The 21,364-nt window shown below is 32.7% G+C and overlaps 1 protein-coding gene across 1 annotated transcript in view; it reads left to right on the top strand.

Annotated features, from left to right (window-relative positions):
- The window catches only part of LOC127718789 (titin-like), a 319,779-nt gene that overhangs the window by 266,149 nt on the left and 32,266 nt on the right, over positions 1 to 21,364 (top strand). The window contains exons 183-208 of the mRNA XM_052224839.1: positions 263 to 886; positions 1,434 to 1,739; positions 3,414 to 3,716; positions 4,113 to 4,136; positions 5,191 to 5,496; positions 6,220 to 6,525; positions 6,841 to 7,140; positions 7,686 to 7,991; positions 8,293 to 8,598; positions 8,931 to 9,233; positions 9,569 to 9,874; positions 10,688 to 10,990; positions 11,502 to 11,801; positions 12,235 to 12,540; positions 12,914 to 13,219; positions 13,464 to 13,769; positions 14,063 to 14,368; positions 14,688 to 14,993; positions 15,470 to 15,772; positions 16,230 to 16,535; positions 16,943 to 17,245; positions 17,452 to 17,754; positions 18,187 to 18,492; positions 18,648 to 18,953; positions 19,239 to 19,538; positions 19,841 to 20,146. Coding sequence (XP_052080799.1) covers positions 263 to 886; positions 1,434 to 1,739; positions 3,414 to 3,716; positions 4,113 to 4,136; positions 5,191 to 5,496; positions 6,220 to 6,525; positions 6,841 to 7,140; positions 7,686 to 7,991; positions 8,293 to 8,598; positions 8,931 to 9,233; positions 9,569 to 9,874; positions 10,688 to 10,990; positions 11,502 to 11,801; positions 12,235 to 12,540; positions 12,914 to 13,219; positions 13,464 to 13,769; positions 14,063 to 14,368; positions 14,688 to 14,993; positions 15,470 to 15,772; positions 16,230 to 16,535; positions 16,943 to 17,245; positions 17,452 to 17,754; positions 18,187 to 18,492; positions 18,648 to 18,953; positions 19,239 to 19,538; positions 19,841 to 20,146 — 7,956 coding nt within the window. The remainder of the gene's footprint in view (positions 1 to 262; positions 887 to 1,433; positions 1,740 to 3,413; positions 3,717 to 4,112; positions 4,137 to 5,190; positions 5,497 to 6,219; positions 6,526 to 6,840; positions 7,141 to 7,685; positions 7,992 to 8,292; positions 8,599 to 8,930; positions 9,234 to 9,568; positions 9,875 to 10,687; positions 10,991 to 11,501; positions 11,802 to 12,234; positions 12,541 to 12,913; positions 13,220 to 13,463; positions 13,770 to 14,062; positions 14,369 to 14,687; positions 14,994 to 15,469; positions 15,773 to 16,229; positions 16,536 to 16,942; positions 17,246 to 17,451; positions 17,755 to 18,186; positions 18,493 to 18,647; positions 18,954 to 19,238; positions 19,539 to 19,840; positions 20,147 to 21,364) is intronic.

Raw genomic sequence — 21,364 nt, 5'->3', positions numbered from 1 at the left:
TAGCCTTATTCATGCTTAAAACAATAAGGGAAAAGACAATTATAGCAGTCAGTAATTTCAGTGATCCAATCTCAATGATTTTCACATATTGTTTAGCTTTGTGTAATTTTAAGACTTGGTCAGTGGTTTTTATAACATTGACTTTAGAAACTAGATTTTGGTGCACACATCCAAATTCCTGTTCTGAATTGAATAATGGAAAGTCTTTGATTATAGATGGGCATGATGAAATGCATGGTAAATGTTTTGGTTATTTTTACAGCTGTCCCAGAATCACCAAGAGGACCACTCAAAGTCTCCAACATCAAACCAAAATCATGTGACCTATCATGGAAGTCACCTGACAGTGATGGTGGAGCATCAGTTCTTGAGTTTGTCATTGAATCTTCAACAAATGGTGAGGACTGGATCCCAGTTGGAAAAGTAGATAAATTTAGCAACACCTTCACTGTCAAAGAATTAGAAGATGGTAAACAGTATAGTTTCAGAGTTTATGCTGTTAACAAAGTTGGACCAAGTAAACCTCTGACCTCAGATTCTTTTAAAATAGAAAAAGCAGCACCAACTTCAGAAAGACCTGAAAAACCAGAAAAACCTGAAGGTCCACTAGAAGTCAAGGACATTCTGAAAGATTCCATGACATTGTCATGGCAACCACCAAAATCAGATGGAGGTTCACCAATCACAGGTTACATCATTGAAAAACGTGAACCCTCCAGAAACTTATGGTCCCCAGTGAAACGTGTCAGTGGAGATGTGACATCTTGCGTTGCTGACAAACTCCAGGAAGGAAAGGAATATATCTACAGAGTCACAGCTGAGAACAAAGTGGGTCAGAGTAAACCACTGGAATCTGACAAACCTCACAAAGCCAAGAGTCCTTATGGTAAATTTTATAATAATTATTTTAGATGATTATGACAACTGCATCTGTATATAAAAAACAGGGAATTTAACTTAAAAGATAAACCTCAAATGTGGCATGGATTTGTTAATAAATCATATTAGCTTCAGATGTGGCATTGGTATGTTAATTTATTATTTAAGTAATGTATTTGCAAATAATTGTTTTAACAAACAATACAACATAACAATTGTTCTAACTTAAACATATTGTAAGGTACTTACTTTAGAATTCATTTAGTATTTTCCAATAAAATTATTAGAATGATGAAAGAACATGGATTTGTTTAAATAAAAGAACAAATATGTTTTGTTAAATTAGTGATAGAAATGGATTCATTAAAAAATGTAACTTCTGTCCTTGTAAATTATATTTTTCAGTGTCCTTGTTAAGCAATCTACACTTTATCCATCAAAAACATTCAAAACAATAGCCTTCCCAAGATACAACACTATTTTAATTTGTGAACTATCATTTACAGCAGTTTAAATCTTAACTGGTATCAATAAATGATTCTTTTTTATTTAAGACAAACCATCAGCACCTGAAGGTCCAATAGAGGTCACTGACATTACTGAAAAATCTGCTGTATTGTCATGGAAACCACCTAAAAGTGACGGAGGATCACCACTTACAGCTTACATCATAGAAGGTCGTGATACAAGACGATCAACATTTAAAAAAGTGGGAGAAGTTTCACCAACATCCACAGAATTTACTGTCAGTGATATGGTCCTGGGAAATGAATATGTCTACCAAATCATCGCCATAAACAAAGAAGGTCAAAGTCCACCATTACAGACCAAAGACAAAGTTAAACCAGTGAAAGAAATAAGTATGTGTATTTGATTGAACTTGTTAGAGAGAAAAATTCTACATGCATTGAAAATGTGTTCCCCTTTTTTCTGTTCTGTATGAAAAAAAAAAAACAGTGTCTAATTGCATGTAGAAAAACAGATGTAATTAATGTATTTACAGAATTTTTGCTTTATTTGCTATTTGATTTATACTTGTATATTTTCTAGTTCTTACTTGTGGGGGATATTTTAAATGAATTTTGCCTTTCAGCTATTAACACATTGTTCAAACAATTTGTTCATAATTTTAAGTTGACAAAAATTGAAGTCAATAAGTTTAAAACTTGTTTTGCTTGGCAACAACACTTAAATGAGGGGGGGGGGAGGGAAGGGGTTTAACTGTTATGCTGTTTTGGGGCAATTTAATTCTTTGTTATCTGTTATTCTGAAAATATATTTGCTGTTAGCTGTTATTGTCTTATTCCTTGTTAGCTGTTATTGGACTATTAGTTTTTTTGTTATCTGTTATTGTGAGAATGTATTTGCTGTTAACTGTTATTGAAAATTGAAATGTTAGCATTTTGACAGCCAATCTTCAGTAGAAATTGAATTGGGATCTTTCCACTAGTAACCTGGTGGTCCCGTATTCGGAGAAGGATTCAATTAACATATAGACATTTGAATGGGTTTACAGTAGACTAGTCATTTTTAGGGCCCTTTATGGCTTGCTGTTCGGTGTGAGCCAAGGCTCCGTGTTGAAGACCGTACTTTGACCTATATTAATGGTTTACTTTTACAAATTGTGACTTGGATGGAGAGTTGTCTCATTGACACTCATACCACATATTCTTATATTTAATCACAGATCATCACATAAACATTTTAATATTAGTTGGGTCCAGGACCATTACAGTATATATTATTATTATCCTTTGTAATAAATTCCTTTTTCTATGAACATGTATTTAGAATTGTCTTGATTTTTACGTAAAGGGATAAAAAAATTTACTTCTGGATACTATTTTATGATCACAAACAAGCTTCTGTCCAAGTTTGGTAGAAATCCAGGATATTTTAAGAAAGTTATTCAACTTTTAAAAACATTAACCACAGAGTGAATATTTGTGGATGCCCCTGACGACGACATCACTGACGGAATGTGTGATCACTGTCTCGCTTTGACAAAAAGGAAAACATATGGCCAGGGATACCTGATGAGGATGGCAAAGTCCTAGATCCATACGACCAGTTAACCTAAACACCTTTTATATAATAAGGAACACAGACTCAGCTCTGTGATTCTATTCTAAGAATACACTCACTATTTAAATTACAAGCATGTGTGGGCTTCTTTAAAAGTACAAAAATAAATGCTGAAAAAAGTATTCCATAACAAAAAAATATTATCATACATTGAGTAAACCAATTCTAGATATATAACTCTAAAAACATGTTCATAGAAAATGGAATTCATTACAAAGGATTACAATAAGATATATACTGGATTTGTCCTGGACCCGACTGATTTTAATTATTCATTTACTGTTATCTGTTTTTATCCCTTTTCAATTCCTTGTTATCAGTTATAAGCAAAATCAATTTGCTGTTTTGCTGTTATTGGAACCCCCCTAGCCCCCCTCATTAAATGTCAAAAGGTTACATTCAAACATTTTACCAACATTTTTGACTAATTTTTACATATATTATTTTAGGCAAACCAGGAGCACCAACTGCCTTGAAAATAAAAAAATCTGGAGTTAATTTTGCCGACCTAGAATGGGGTAAACCTAAATCAGATGGAAACTCCAAGATTACCAACTATCACATCAGACTGGCCAAAGGTCAACCAGAGAACTGGACAGATGTGGCTAAAGTAAAAAATTATGAAGAGCACTACACTGTTAAAAATCTTGAGGAAGGTGTAGATTACTACTTTGCTGTGGCAGCTGAAAATGAGGCAGGAATTGGAAAACAAGTTGAAACAGATGAATCCATTAGACCATCTAAACCAAAACGTAGGTTTTTTTTTAAATTGATATTTAAGCAATATATAATTTTTTGTTTTTTTACTATGATAAAATTGAGAATGGAAATGGGGAATATGTCAAAGAGACAACAACCCGACCAAACAGCAGACAACAGCCGAAGGCCACCAATGGGAATTTGTTTTCAGATTCTGAAAATTAATTTCAAATCTTTTCTCTGTGATTCATCACAATACAGATAATTTATGTTTAAATTCTTTGTGAAATTTGGATTTATTAAAAAAAAAACCTATACTAGTAAAATACTATTTCACCATGTCAAAAACCTAAATAGGAAGAGAGAACCTGTTGGTTGAGGTACAAAATCTCTGGAGCACTCCGTATCTATTGTTGTACTAGAATTTAAAGATTATTCAATATTTTTAGAAGAAACTCAAGTTCCAGATAAAGGTATGAACTAGTATAGATTAAGTTTAGATAGATTATAGCTTTAAGGAATAGATTATTTTTTAGATCTGTTGCTTTAAAGCATAAAATATTTATAGAAATGTAGCTTTAAAGAAAAAAATATATACAAGCTAGTCTTAAAGCTGCAGCAAGTATTAAAATTAAATATGTTGAAAATTGTTTGATGCTCCTATCTGTAGATAATTAGATAGAACTCCTATCTGTAGATAATTAGATAGAACTACGCTGTCTTGAATGAAATGTTTGTCATGCCCAAAAAATAATGGTTCTTAAAATCATAAATCCTTTGACATGTTATCTGTCAAGTAAATGCATTTAGAACATTTATGTTTTTATTGGGAATCTCTTCTTTGTTTTAGTGATGAATATATATGCAAATAGTTTCTCTAACAGAAGAATAGAATATGAAGTAACAGTAATCTTATTTCAGTAGATCTTGCCTATACATTCTTTTATTAATTTCTAGCTTTTTCAGACGGTTTGAATAAGGTTGTGTGCTAATAAAAAAATACCTCAATATAGAGTATATACTTACCTGTCAATATGCATAGATTTCATTTTTAAAAATGTTAATTAGATACAATTTATCTCATGTATTGCTATATTTATATAAAGTTGGTTCAGTCACTAATGAATCATTTGTATATGTACATTCATTGTCAAATATTCCTAGCTATAAATTCAAAATGTCATGCTATTCATTGGTCCAGATTTATCTGCATTTTTTTCTATATGATCAGCACAGCTTTTAATGAGAAATACATCAGTACATGCCCAGTGATGGTTTTCATCATATATGTCTTTTAATTATTTAATAGAAATGCAAAGAGGTCATTTCTCTGTTGAAGCTATGACAACAAGATCTTGTATTGCGAGTTTGAAAATACCGTACCACCTTTGATTTAAGTGTTATATAACTGATTGCGATAATATCTGATAGAACTTATATATGATGCTTTTCTTTAATCTATATTTTGCTTAAATTAACAACTTCCAGCTATTAAACTGTTTCTGTAAACTGCTTTTTATTTTGTAGAAAAACCAGCAGCACCGAAAGGCCCACTAGAGGCTAGTGACATTTCAAAGGACAAAGTAACATTGTCATGGAAACCAAGCCCCAAAGATGGTGGATCACCAATCACTGCCTATAACATAGAGAGCCGTGATGGTAGAAGAGCAAAATGGATCCCAGTAGGAAAATGTGAAGATGACACTTGTACCTTTACTGTGGATAAATTGAAGGAAAAACAGGAATATTACTTTAGGGTCTGTGCTGAAAATGTTGTCGGAAAATCTGACTACCTTGAAACACCAAAAGCCATTACACCAAAGACCCCAGAAGGTAAGATATTGTTCTGTTGAGTTATGTGATGCCTTGCTGTGTGAAGAGATTGTGTTAATGGTGAAATGAATAATGAATAATAAAAAAATTGTGCTAGCGGTAATGGCAACAAAAATAAGCCTATCAGCTACAAGAATTACATAGAAAAGAGAAGTTGATTTGACAAACTGTTGTAGTAACTAGCTAATGTTTATTTGTTGAAGTGTGTTTTATACTGTAACCTTTTTACTGAACTGTGTGAGTTTGATGTAGTATTAAACAAGAAATCTTCAGTTTGATTATGTAATGATTGATTTGTTTGATACCAGCAGTACAAAAGTTTTCTTCTATAAAAGTTCATTTAAATGACATAATGCAATAAAAACTAACATATCTTATCTGAAATTATGGTATGTTTCTCTGCTAAAATGGGATTCTTTACATTTGATTGCCTTAAAATTTCAGGCAATTGAAAAAAAATTAATTTTGACTGTTGATTATACCAAAACTATTAGCACAAGCATAAAAGATATTTCAGTTTGTGGGTTTTATATTTTTATTTCCTTTTAATTCCAATTCTTTATTAAAGAATTTTAAATTTGGTGAAAAATAGTTAAATTTCAATCCTTAAATCTGTATGTTAGTTTTTATAAAACATTTGAATGTATCATTCTTGTTGCTATATTTTGAGTGTGTTGTTTAATTCTGCTAACATTGTTGCTATTTTTGCTGCTTGCCATTTAGCTGTGCCATCTGCTCCTGAAGGACCACTTGTTATCAGTGATGTCACACATAAGAGCGTTGTGATCTCATGGCGACCACCTAAGAGTAATGGAGGTCTTGAACTAACTGCTTACATCATAGAAAGACGAGATGTCAAAAAGACATCCTGGGTTAAAGTAGATCAAATAAAGCCTAAAATTAGGACCTACTGTGTACAAAAGCTGGCTGAAGGAAATGAGTATTATTTCCGAGTGTTTGCTGAAAACAAGAAGGGTTTGAGTGAACCGTTACAATCAGCTGAAGCTGTTTTGATTTGCCATGATGCAGGTGTTTGGCTTTTGTTTGCTTTTAACTTTTGTGTGATATTTTCTTTTTAAAGCATTCAATTGTTAACAAAGTTGATTTTAATATTTACTTAATTTATTTTTATTAACGCTCACCATGGAGATTTGTTATATTGTTTTATACAATACATTGAAGCTAAAAAATTTAAGATCATTTACAAGGAATGCATATAATGAAAGTGTAATTGTTTGAAGATTATCAAATTAATTAGTTTTAAGTCAATAAATATGAGCTCAAATCAAAAAAGAAACAATATATTTATATGGATTATTGTAACCATTTGAAATGTGCATTTAGGTCCACCCTCTGCACCGGTAGGACCAGTCCACTTCACCGTGGTAACAGCTGATTCTGCTACATTCAATTGGTCACCACCAAGAGAAGATGGAGGCAGTCCTGTTACAGCTTACAGAATCTTGTTATCTATGGATGACTCTGATTGGTCAGAAGTTACCAAAGTGGATAAACATGTCAAAGAATACACAGCCACAAAACTTGAGGAAGGACACAGTTATGTGTTCCGTATCATTGCTGTCAACAAAGTTGGAGAGAGTAAACCTCTGGAATCTGAATCTGTAACTCCAAAGAAACAAGCAGGTTGGTGCTTCAAATCATTTTATTAGATATAAATTATCCTTATTGTCTATAATTAACAATTTGCTCTCTTATACTAAACGGCAGTGAGACAATATTTTCAAACATTTCTGTTGATAACCTTATAATTTTGTTACATGTACCAACTGTTTATGATATTCATGATGCTCCTTTTTGGTTGAATCACATTGTTTTCATTTTTGAATGGTGGTCAACATTAACATAAAGAATTTTTTAACCTGAAATAATGACATTGACATAGTTAATCTTAAAAAAGTAAAACAACAAAAATACTGAACTCCACGGAAAAATCAAAAGCTCAAACACATCAAACGCATGGAAAACAACTGTCATATTCCTGACTTGGTACAGGCATTTTATTATGTAGAAAATGGTGGATTAAACCTGGTTTTAAAGATAGCTAAACCTCTCTGTTGTATGACAGTCACATAAAATACCATTATATTGACAACAATGTGTGAACAAAACAAAGTGCAGCCCTATACAAAAATGTAATGTTTCATTATTTCATTTTATATAAATTATAGGTAAACCATCTAAACCAGTTGGACCTATCAAAGTACTTGATATCAAGCGAGACTCAGCCACCATTGAATGGCAAGCACCAGAAACTGATGGCGGTTCTCCTCTGAAACATTACATCATTGAGATGAGAGAGGCCAAACGTGCCACTTGGAAGAAAGTTACTACAATTGAACCAAACATTACAAGTTACTGTCTTCAGAAATTGTCAGAAAATGTGGACTATTTCTTCAGAGTGTTTGCTGAGAACAAAGTGGGTATCAGTGAACCATTGGAAATGGACCAACCAATCACAATCAAGAGTCCTTATGGTAAGATTTTATTTGTTGGCCAGTAGAAAAGTAGATAGGTAGATTGATGCATATAAAACAACAAGTTATACACATAACTTAAATCAAGAATCTGACATGCTAAAACACACATTCTCAGTACACTTTTTTACATTAACATTGTGTAAAAAATGAATATTTTTTTCTAAAAACAGAAGAAAGTATATTATTTATACACAATATATGAAATTATGAATACATTTTGTAAACAATAGGAAAAAACACCTCTGCATAAGAATCTAATAGATTTGGTTACTATTGAAACATTTATCATAAATTTTAGAAAAACCATCAGCACCTGTGGGACCACTTGAAATCTCCAATGTCACTCTGGATTCTGCATCATTGTCATGGAAACCACCAAAGAGTGATGGTGGATCCCCTCTAACAAAATACATCATAGAGGTCAGAGACACTCGTAGAGCACACTGGACAAAGGCTGGTGAAGTCAAACCAGAGGTCACAACGTATACTGTTGGAAAACTTCTGCTAAACAATGAATATATGTTCCAAGTGTCTGCTGTAAATGCAGAAGGTCAAAGTCCACCATTGACCTCAGATAAAACTGCTAAACCTACAAAGAAACTCAGTAAGTCTTTTTATGATTGAAATTATTACATTTGTACTGAATCTTTGTTGAGTTATTTATCAAAATTATTGGTAATTTATAAAATATATTGGTAGTTTTTGCATATGAACATTACACTATCTACATGAGTTCATTCTTCAAAATCTAGAAATAGTGTTTTTCTATTTGATATTTATTTGTTATTTTACTATTATCTACAGGATAATTCAATAAGAACTAAGTTTTTTTTCTCGATAAATTCACATATTTTGCTTGTGCTTTCTTTCTGACATTATTTGTTCAAAAAAGGCAAGACATAAGTGTTGGTAATAATGCACACTTTATGTATACAGGTCCACCCTCACCACCACAAAATGTCAAGGTCACAAAAGTCAGCAAGAATACTGCCCACCTTGAGTGGTCTCCTCCTGTTAGTGATGGCGGCTCTAAGATCCGTCGTTACCAAGTCTGGAAGAGAGTAGAGATGACTGAAGAGTGGGTCAAGGTCACAAAACTTGAACAGTACAAGACCAACCATGTAATCACTGACCTTGAATATGAAGTGACCTATGTTTTTGGTGTCACAGCTGAGAATGACGTAGGAGTGAGTGAGAGATGTGATACTGACACTTCTGTCAAAATACAGAAACCATTAGGTAAGCTCAAATGGCTGAGAGAAATAGATAAGGGATATATTGTCAAAACAACATCATCATTTTCAAATTTTATCTATTCAGTAACAAGAAAAAAAGTGATTAAATATAGAAATCACAAACAGTAATCAAAACCAATTAAAGTTCATTATATTAACACAATAATTCTTATTGAAATTGTACATGACATTTAAGTATAAAAACATGACTTGAATCTTAGACCTTAAACATTTTATAGTCAGTCAAATTTCGAGCAAAAAATTGAATTGAATTTTGACATAAGTTTTTTGTAAGGAATTATAGCATGTCATTACATGATGATATTGTGAACATTACAGAGGCACCATCACTACCAGTTGGTCCACTAGAAATATCAGACATTGACAAAACAAAAGCCAAGTTATCATGGCAACCCAGTGAGAAAGATGGTGGCTCCCCGATTACTGGCTACATCATAGAAAAACGTGAGGGATTAAAATCCACCTACACTGAGGCAGGAAAAACTAAACCTAATGTAACAAACTTTGAATTGACTGGACTTAAAGAGGGACAGGATTACTTTGTACAGGTCAAGGCCGTCAATGAAGTTGGACCATCTAAACCTTTAGATGCTGAGACCTCCTTCACTGCCAAGAGTCCATACTGTAAGTGGAGTTTTTTTGTATTTCCTCCTTATTTTATCTGGGTCTTATTTTAAATCTTTGATTAATTGGTTCGTAATAATTTTTATCATACACCTGTTCTCTTGATAATGAAACACTGAAACAAATACACCTGTTCTCTTGATACTGAAACACATACACCTGTACTCTTGATACTGAAACACATACACCTGTTCTCTTGATACTGAAACACATACACCTGTTCTCTCGATACTGAAACACATACACCTGTTCTCTTGATACTGAAACACATACACCTGTTCTCTTGATACTGAAACACATACACCTGTTCTCTTGATACTGAAACACATACACCTGTTCTCTTGATACTGAAACACATACACTCTAATTTCATTCATATACTGTAAATTCAGAAATTATTGCAATATTTTTTTTAATGCAAAAAAGCTACAGTATCAGGTTTGCAATAATAAAAACTTTTATTTATAATTTCAGTTGCGAATATCCTTCACAAAATTTTTGCAATTGCATTAATCTCCCATTTTTACCTGTAAACCGTAAAATGAATTTACTGTATCATTTGATTTTCCATTTACATAATAGACAGTGAGTGGCATGGAATTGGGAGTGGTTGTTGCTTTAATTTTGTAATTTTAAGTTTCCAAAGTTTGTGTGAACAGAGAAAATTAGATAATACCTTCTTACAAACTTTTAGATAACAATTCTAAAGTCAAGAATTAAATATAAGATTTTTCGAACAAATCATATGTGGAAAATAAACAACTGGCAGAACATTGAAAAATAAATATAAATTGTGACATTTTGTATTTCTAGCTGTACCATCAGCACCAAGAGATTTCAGTGTCAAAGATTCTACAGCAACAACAGTTACTTTGACATGGAAAGCACCTGAATCAGATGGTGGATTACCAATCAAGATCTACTTCCTTGAGAGGAAGGAAAAGAAATTTGGACCATGGGTCAAAGAGAGAAAAATCAAGGCCCAAACAACAGAGTTTACTGTTGAAGGACTACGTGAGGGTGTGGACTACTATTTCAGATTGTCAGCAGAAAATGACGAGGGCTCCAGCAAACCTGTTGAACTTTCACAAGTTATACAACTTAAAAAACAACCAAGTAAGTTGTCAGTTTAATTATTTTGAATAAAATACAATTCTTTTTAAATTTTATGGAAATTAAATATTTGGCAGGGGAAAAAATGATTCTGTGAAAATGCATTGTATAAATCAGAGTAAGAATAATAAAGGCAGTAAATAATGAATATGTATTCATTACCCTTCAGCTTCTCAGAGTTTTTATAATACATATTTCTGTATAGTCCAGCAGGGTATAAAATATTATACTCACTATAAAGGGGTCAAAATAAGAGACCTGTGACAGTGATATATAAAGCGGAGCATGTGCCTGTTACACCATCTTGGAAAGTAGTGAGATTGGCAGATTTATAGTTACTAGTATATGAATAGAGTTATCTGTAAAGTCTTTTAAATATTATGGAAATTCTTTTAGATTTTAAGATATGTAGTTATGAATTTTTGTTAGATTTAATGTTGACATCCTACACATCTTGTAATTGTTAGCATGATTATATATTAAATGGTTATCATTTGGCTCTTTTTTGAAACAGTTGTGCCAGATATGCCAGTTGGACCAATCAAATTCACTCACATTGTTGAAACTGGTGTCACATTAGAGTGGTCACCACCAAGAAACAATGGAGGAGCTCCAATCACTGGATACAGACTTGAACTGACCATTGACAGCAAGATCTGGACAGAGGTCACTATATGTGATGGTCAAACTACTAAGACAAAAGTCAGTAATTTGACAGCTGAACAAACTTATAGATTCAGAGTTATAGCCATAAACAAGGTTGGAGATAGTAAACCACTTGAATCAGGGGAAGTAACTCCAACTAAACCAAAAGGTTGGTAGCTTTCTTTTTTTCTTTGGTATTCATGTTATAAATTATGATCAGACATAGATATTTAAGATTTTTCTTGACAAAACTTTAACCTGTTACCTGCCTCTTCAAATCAAGGAACTGCAAAAGTTTTCTCAGTATATATGACTTTTGATAAATCTTTAATATATCATGAAGTTTCTGTAACAGATCTAAATTTCCATTTATATCAAACATGTTTCCATAAAAATTTCCATAATCAAGCAGAAAAGATGAAATAATCCTTTATCTTTTGAAATATTTACCAATAAAAATATTTTTTTTTTAATTATCATGCAATTAGTTACGACCGTCTTGATCAACTTCATTAGGGAAGGACCATTCTGCTATTTTCTTGTTAAATTCTTTTTATATTTTTTTTCCTTTTTAGACCTCATAAGTTTTAAATTTGTTTCAGGTCCTCCTGGCCCACCAACACATCCTTTGATTGGAAAAATATTGTCACGTGACTCTGTGGAGTTGTCATGGCAACCCCCACAAGAAGATGGTGGTTCACCAATCACAGAATATCTTATTGAGAAGAGAGATGTTCAGAGATCTATGTGGTCTAGAGTTGAAAAAACAGATGGCAGCACTTTGAAACTTCTTGTGAAAAATCTGGATGAAGGAAAAGAATTTTTCTTCCGAGTGTTTGCTATTAACAAACATGGACAAAGTGATGCTCTAGAAATGCCTAAACCAATTTTGATGAAGAGTCCATTTGGTAAGAAGCAAATTTTATATACAGCAACTTTCAGATAACGACTTTTGTATGATAAACACTTCATTTTGTTTTTTTAGGATTTACTTTTGTTAACTGAAATAAATATGGGAACACAATATATAAACAATGAATTAAAAAAATACTTCTTTTTTTTAGCTTTTAAGGTTTATTCAGTTTGAATAATTTTTCTTTGCATACATAAATCAGTTATAAATATGAATGAAAACAAACCCAACAACAAGAAAAAATCACAGAAAATATGCATTTGATATATATCAAGTTACAGTCTTCGATGAAGGATAAGTGTGGCATGAAATCCCTCCAAATCTTGCATGCCTGAAAATCTTAAACAATGAACTAATTTAAACAACAGATAAGCCATTAGCTCCTGAAGGACCTTTGAAGTTCTCCAACCTAACAGAAAATTCTGTAGAATTGACATGGAAACCTTCAAAATCTGATGGAGGAACTCCGATAACTAACTACACCATAGAGATCAGAGAATCCAGACGTTCAATGTGGGGAAAGCATGGAACTGTAGATGCAACAACTACCAAATTCACTGCCAAAAAATTAGTGGTGGATAATGAATATATCTTTAGAATCAAGGCAATCAATGCTGAGGGAGAAAGTCCACCATTAAATGGAGATGACACAGTTACTCCAAAACAGAAACTTGGTAAGAATCATTACATGTTGTAATATGTGAAACTTTTAGTGTATTAAAATTAACTGAAATTTATTATTTATAATACATATATTGATGAGTAATCTTAAATCAAGTTCTTGACAATTATGTGCAATATTCTAATGAAACAAGAAAAACATTTAACGGTCTTTATTAAAGCAAATTTATTATAAAAGTAAATAGAAACAAGATTTCAGATACATTAGAATATTGATCTGTCAAAACTGTTTTATAGATCGTCCTGGTCCACCCAAAGACCTCAAAGTCACCAAAATTGATGAAAATGAAATCACCATTGAATGGCGACCACCTAGTAAAGATGGTGGATCCAGAGTTAAGAAATATCAAATTTACATCAAATCAGAATCTACAGACAACAAATGGATAAATGTAGCAACTGTTGATACATTCAAAAATTACTTCACCATTCTTAAGCTGGAACCTAAGAATAAATATTACATTGGTGTGGCTGCTGAAAATGAAGTTGGTAAAGGTGATATGGCTGAGACTGACAAAACTTACTCACCAAAACAACCAATCAGTAAGTTTGTTTATCATCAGATGACTTTTTACTGTAAAATGACAGAAATCTTCTAAATAATAATAAGTTTTGCATTCCAATTTTAGCATAAATGAGTTGATCTGTTGTATGTATGATGATATGGTAGAAATTTTCAGTCACATTTTTATGCCCTGCCTACTATATCGGGAGCTATTAAATTTTCCAGTCTGTGTGCCTGTCCATCCATTTTTCCATCCTGTATCATGTTGAAATTTGATATCAGGAATTTTTAGTGTTCATAATGATGAAAAATTTTATGAAACTATTTTTAGAACCACCTTCACCTCCTGTTGGACCATTAGAGTTCAAGGACATCCAAAGGTCATCTGTTACAGTATCTTGGAAACCAAGTGAAGATGATGGTGGTTCCCCTGTCACACACTATGTTGTGGAGAAGAGAGAGAAAACCAAGACCACCTGGAGCTACCTTGAAAAGATTAAATCTACTACAACTAGATACACCATGACACACTTAATAGAGAAGACAGAATACTTTGTCCGTGTGAAATCAGAGAACAAAGCTGGTTTATCTGAACCATTGGAAGGACAAGAACCAGTGATTCCAAAGAATCCATTCAGTAAGTTATCACTTTCAACACTAAGGTAATATCATGTCAAAACAAAGCAATTAATCGTCAAGTTCTTAGATTTACTTCAAATAAAGAAAGCAGTAGGGGTAAACTGTTTTTGTAGCCGAAAAAGTCAAAATGATCCAAGGTCAGTTTATGATTGAAAATGCAAGTGGTTTCCCATTGTTTCAGGATAAACCAATACAAAAATAGGAAGATGGGGCCAATGAGACAATTATCAACCAGATTTCTAATAAGGGATGTGAACAGTAATGTTAGTAAGCCATGAAAAAGCAAGATGTTCATTTTACAATTTTTTTTCTTGCAGATCCACCAGATGTGCCTGAAGGACCACTTAAAGTATCTAATGTCACTGCCAGGTCTGCTGAACTCAGTTGGAAACAACCAAAAAGTGACGGCGGTAAACCTATCAAACGTTATGTGGTAGAACAACGTGACTTGAAGAGAAACAATTGGTACCAAGTGGACACAGTACGTCCAACAATACATACATTGACCCTTGATAAGTTGAATGAGGGCAATGATTACATGTTCAGAGTTGTAGCGGAAAACGATGAAGGAAGAAGTCAGCCATTGGAGACTACAGAACCTGTAACACCAAGAAGAGCTCCAGGTAATGATAATCTCCCTTGGATTGTAGAAAAATAGATATGGGTTAAAGTTTTTGTTGTATAAACTTAAAAAAAATTATACTGGTAAATATCAAAGGAGCTCTACTCTAATGGTTGCCATTCTTCTCAAATAGATCTGCAACTCTAGGCATAAAAATTTTATGAGTAAAAATCGTGAAAAATTGAGTACAAATTACTTTCAATTCTATTTTTGTGGTTCTCAATATGAATACATGTCTATGAATGATAAAATCACTGAGAAGACATGTTCTGACCTTTTTAGTTGGATTAAGGTTTATAATTGTGTCAAATTAATTTCCTCCATTAATCATGATCTTTAATAAGAGACTTTGAATCAATACTTGGCTAAAAAAAATCCTTTTTATAACATATGAATGATTGAAGGTCACCTAACAGTCATTTATTTATTTACATTTGAACCTGCAAAATGAAATGACACATAATATTTTATTTTCAGTGAAACCAGGCAGTCCAGGCAAAATCAAGGCTAGTAATGTTACTCCAGACTCTGTCACTTTGACTTGGAGTGCGCCCAATGATGACGGTGGCTCCCCTGTCAAGAAATACATCATAGAGGCCAAGGATGGAAGAACTGGAAAATGGGCAGTAGTAGCTGATGTACCATCCAAAGTCAGTCAGAAAACAATACAAGATCTAGAAGAAGGTGTTGATTACATGTTCCGTATCAGTGCTGTAAATGACATTGGTCAAGGTCGTCCTACCAACTTGGACAAATCAATAAGACCAATGAGACCTTTAGGTTTGTAATTATATTAAATTGTTAGGCTGCATTTATATGTTTCACTGTTTTCTTGTTTTAAGAATAGAATTTTCATTTGTAGAACATCAGATATGCTGAAATTAGAAAAGCTGTATAAGTGCTTTATATGAATAAAAGGAAGAGTTGGGTTTGAATCAATAAGATAGCAACCCAAAGACACAAAAAACCATAGGGTCTTTGGGGGCAAAAGACAATTGTCTATATATAATATGTTAAGCTTTTAAGTTTAGAGGAGTAAGGAATAAATGAAGATCTGCCATCAATACAAAAGTCCCTAAAATGACAAAAAAAAACATAAAATATAATAAATGACAAGATCATGTCTTCATAAACACAAAAATTATATTATTTCAAAATCTGAAAAAAAAAATAACATCCTCATATTGTTATTCAAATTCAATGGTTAACCATAAGACATAGCTTATTTATATTTTAGAAACACCAGATGCTCCCAAAGGACCTCTTAAAGCCTATGATATCAAGAAAGATTCAATTTCATTGTCATGGCAACCACCTGAATATGATGGTGGTAGTCCATTAACAGGATACATCATAGAAAAGTTTGACAACAAAGTAGGAGGTTGGACGAGAGCTACACGACTGACACCAGATGTCACTGATTACACAGTGACTGGACTCACCCGAGGACGGGAATATAACTTTAGAGTTTACGCTGAAAACAAACTTGGAGCTAGTGAACCAATAGAACTACCAGAACCAGTAATTGCTAAGAGTGATATAGGTAAGGGAGAATGCTAGATAACTTTTAATTCAGATTTTACTAGTTATTTGTACAATTAAGCAACATAGTAACCCAAGCTGAGTAAGTTCTAGCCATTTGTAATTATGGTAAGGTGAACTAGATCACCCACTTGTGTAGTAGTGTGAGTGTGCTGAGATTTTCCCCACATACTTTGGTTTTCCTGAGCAATAAGACTGACTACAATATGATTGATATAAAAAGTGAAAACTGACACTTGATCCAAACAAATGAAAAAAAAATCCAAAATAAATTTAGGTCTGAATTCTTCTTCATATTAGGTAGAAATGCAATATATGAATTATGTTGTTAAATTTAAAATTATACATATACACATTCAGTCTATAAATTTGTTTTAAGTAGTAACTACTTATGTTTTCACTTTTAAGATGTACCATCAGTACCAAAAGACCTTGAGGTAACAGAGGTCACTGAAGACAGTGTGACCTTAGAATGGTCTCCACCTGAATCTAATGGTGGCGCTCCAATCATTGGTTATCCAATAGAAAGGAAGGAACCAGGCAGATCTCAGTGGATCAGAGTAACCAGGGTAGAACCTGATGTCACATGGCATACTATCAAAAATCTACTGGAGGGACGAGGATATATCTTCCGTGTTTATGCAGAAAATGCTGAAGGATTGAGTGAACCTGCTGTCATTGACAAACCAGCTGTTCCAGAAAGACCACTGGGTATGTAGTCTTTTTTTCAAAATAATTTCGTTTTTAATTTAGCAGATAAAATAAAGGAATGATATGACTCATAGTAACATATTACTTATAATATTTTTTACCATGGTCAGAACTTTTGTAAATGACACAGGTTGAATGAGATGGTATTAAATATCCATACTTTGCTCTCAGTTATAAATAATATGACCCTATTTCATATTTTATAGAACGTCCATCACCACCTGAGAAATTAGAAACCATGGCTATTGAAAAAGACTCCATCACAATCCGCTGGAAGAAACCAAAATCTGACGGTGGTGCTATGGTCAATGGTTACATCATTGAACAGAAAGATGACAAATTTGGCGACTTTACTAAGGTCAAGGATGTTGGAAGTACAGTACATATATACAAAGCCAAACATCTGTTAACAGATAATGAATACATGTTCAGAGTCAAGGCAAAGAACTCAGTGGGTGTAGGAGAACCTGCTGAAATAAAGGCTATTATACAACCAAAGAAAGTCATTGGTCAGTATTATTAGTATATGCTTAAAACTGTAATAAAAAAATAATCAAGGTTGAAATGTAACAAAATTATAGAAAAAGTATACAGGGTTTTCTGTGCATGAAATAATCATGTTATCCAATAATTCAATACTTTGAACTAACCAATTATTAAAGGATCTTTGCTTTTATTGTTGTTCTACATCTAGATGCTTGCTGGAGTATCTTAAATTATGAGCTATAGAAGCCTCCACGTTCCTCTATCATACAAGTACCATGTTTAAGGGTAAAGTATTTCAGTTAAAGATGCTAAAAAAATTATGCTATTTACAATTAATCTAGTATTAAAAAAATCAATGAAAAAATTGAACATAAAGAGAAACACCTTTTTTCCAAAAAGCAAATTGTTTTACTGAAGTCTTTATGAAAACACATTTCCATTTTCATCTTTTGTAGCAAAACCATCTAAACCAAAAGGACCACTTGGAGTATCAGATATAACAGAAGATCATGTTAAGTTATCATGGCAACCACCAGAAAAAGATGGTGGATCAAATTTAACAGCTTACATTGTTGAAAAAAGTGAAGCTCAACTTCCAAGATGGCTTAGAGTTGCCAGACTTCCACCAGATACACTGTCTGCAGATGTTGACAACCTGATAGAAAAGAAAGATTACTATTTCCGTGTCATGGCTGAAAATGAGGCTGGAATTGGACCTGCTTTGGAAAATGACCAAGCAATTGCTCCAAAGAGTAAATATGGTATGTTATCACATTTCAATTGTTTTCATTTTACTTTTTGCATTTAAATTTTGAGTATCAGTAATGTTATTTATTACAAAAACAAAATATGGAGATCAGAAATAATGTCCAAGACTTCACCACCTTGATGCTTTACATTTACTTTTGATTTTCAGGACCACCAGGTCAACCCAAAGGTCCATTGAAGGTTAAACCCCTTACCAAGGACAGTGTGACCTTGGACTGGAAGCCTCCTACAACTGATGGTGGATCACCTGTCACATCATATTCTATAGAGAAACGTGAAGGTACCAGACACACCTGGTTCCATGTTGCAAACACCAGAGGAACTGCTACAGACTACACAGTGACTGGTTTAACAGAGAATAAAGACTATGCTTTCAGAGTGTATGCTGAAAACCGTTATGGAAGAAGTCAACCATTAGAGTCGGACCTAATGGTTGCTCCCAAGAAAGTTATGGGTATGTATTCAAACAATTGATTTAACCCTAACGTCGACTCTTTGGTTTCTATCAACTAAATGGTGTAAACAGCTGGATTCATATTTTCTGATTTAAGATGTTAAATTTTAGAATCTTTTTCTATTGATGGTAGGTTAATTACTAGAAATATTTTCAAGTAAATACATTTTCATTAAACTCATGAATTTCTTAATTAAGATTGTTAGTTGTAAAACCAATATTTGATTTTAATTATTGTGACTAATTTTATTACTCAATAAATTGACTGAAAATTTTATTTTATAGAGCTACCATCACCTCCAACATCATTAAGAGTGAAAGATGTAACTAAGGACTCTTTGACTTTAACCTGGGAAGCCCCAGATTCTGGAAAGAAAGGACTTACTGGTTACACGATAGAGAAACGTACACCTGACAGTGAACACTGGGAACGTGTTACTCGCGTACCTCCTCTTATCAAGAGCCATCATATTAGTGATTTACCAGAAGGAGGCACATTCTTTTTCCGTGTGTTTGCAGAAAATTCAACTGGTGTCAGTAGTCCAGCTGAATTAAAGAAACCAGTAGAACTCAAAGGAAGAAAAGGTAATGTTAAAATAAACTATTACATTCACAATTTTGAGTGAGACAGTAGCATTGTAATTCTCCAAGTGAATCCCAAGTTAATCCCCCCTCTCACATAAGTATTTAAATGAAGATTCTGACTAAAACAGAACCTTGGTAATATTGAAATGAACTGTAGATTAATAATGTGTGAAGTTATGAAATCTGTTTAAAAGTTTGTATACATGTAGGAAAAAAAGAATAATGTAGAATTTACTGGGAATTAAAATATGTTTATGAAATGTTTTAAAAGTTTTTGTGATACAATTTGTTTGTCTTCTTAGATTGTCCAGGAGCACCACCTAGTGCACCAGAAATCACAGCACTTGGACCCAAATTTGTTGAGTTGTCATGGCAACCACCAGAACATGATGGAGGTTCACCAATCATTGGTTACATGTTAGAACGTCAAGATGTTGCCGGTAGAACATGGATGCCAATTAACAAAGTACCAATAGCAGACACAAAGTACAGAATTAATAACTTGTTTGAAGATATTCCATATCGTATCAGAGTGAGAGCTGTCAATGACGAAGGAGCCAGCGAACCATCTCCTGAGACGGAACAGTTTTACTGCCGGGAACAGAAAGGTACTGTTTACAGGTGTCATGTTATATTACCAAAACTCCTAATATGTGATGCTTGAATCAACTTTCTCTTCTCTCATTTTATGTGGTATTATTTCTTAGCAGGTCTTTTTTAGTCAAAAGTTATAACCAAAATAAAAAAATCAATTTTGCGTTTCAGGTTTAATTACCTTTGAAAGTCTAAATTTGGTTTGGAAAAGATTTTTAGTTTTATATTGAAATTTCATATTCTTATGTGTTGAGCATGAGTAGAGGATTGGCTGAAATAGTTAAATCAAATGTTGCATCTTGATAACATTTCTGCAGAGACATATAATACAAGAGATTCGCAACTCGGCGAAATCCCGTAAAAACACGCGGCCACTAGTTAAACCTCGCGAGATCTCCTTAGGTAATAAAGTCATTAATAAAAGTATTAAAAGTACTCGAAGTAAGGACCAATGTTTAAGCATAACATAAACTGTTTCAGTGTTAAATTTATCATAATTAGTTAAATAATTTGAGTTCATATATAATTATTTATCTTAATGGAATTTTGATTTTAGATTTGTATTATTGAAAAAGAGACATAATTTGATATTGTATTAAAAAAAAATTATATTGAATAATTAACACTTGATAAATTGTATCAGAGTTAATTTTGTTTGATAGTTTCATAATGGGTTTCTATTGAATATACACCTTTCTCGGAGACATAATTTCACAGTGTGACATGTATATTAGGTTTGAATTATTCGATGACCAGGTAAATCACGAACATGTTACAAAAAATGAGTTTTAATTGACATCTTGTAAACATGAAGTTGTTACACCACAGGTGTCAACTCTCTTTCCAAAAATACAATTCACAAAATGTAAGATTAATTAATGTGAAAAAAAACTTAATTTATTTGTTAATTAATTGTTAATCATGATAGGCTTTGTTTTTTATTCTTGATATTTATAAATTATTAAAATTTTATTTATTTTTATATTTATCATTAATTGGGCTTGCATTGAGTTGTTCTGTAGGATTGTCGGTAAATGTTTGATTTCTAAGTGTTGTTTGACAGTTTCATCATAGGCTTGCATTGAGTTGTTTTTTAAATGATTGTCGGTAAATTTATGGTTTCTTCATTTTCGAAGTGTGCATTGAGAAATAATATTTAAGAAAATTACAATTAATTTCTCATTTGAATAAAGCTTCATTCATGTGCACGCAATATGGAAAATTCCGATTTT

This window comes from Mytilus californianus, unplaced genomic scaffold (assembly GCF_021869535.1).
Source record: "Mytilus californianus isolate M0D057914Y unplaced genomic scaffold, xbMytCali1.0.p SCAF_10, whole genome shotgun sequence".
NCBI lineage: Eukaryota > Metazoa > Mollusca > Bivalvia > Mytilida > Mytilidae > Mytilus > Mytilus californianus.
This window is presented reverse-complemented; position numbering and strand designations above follow the sequence as displayed.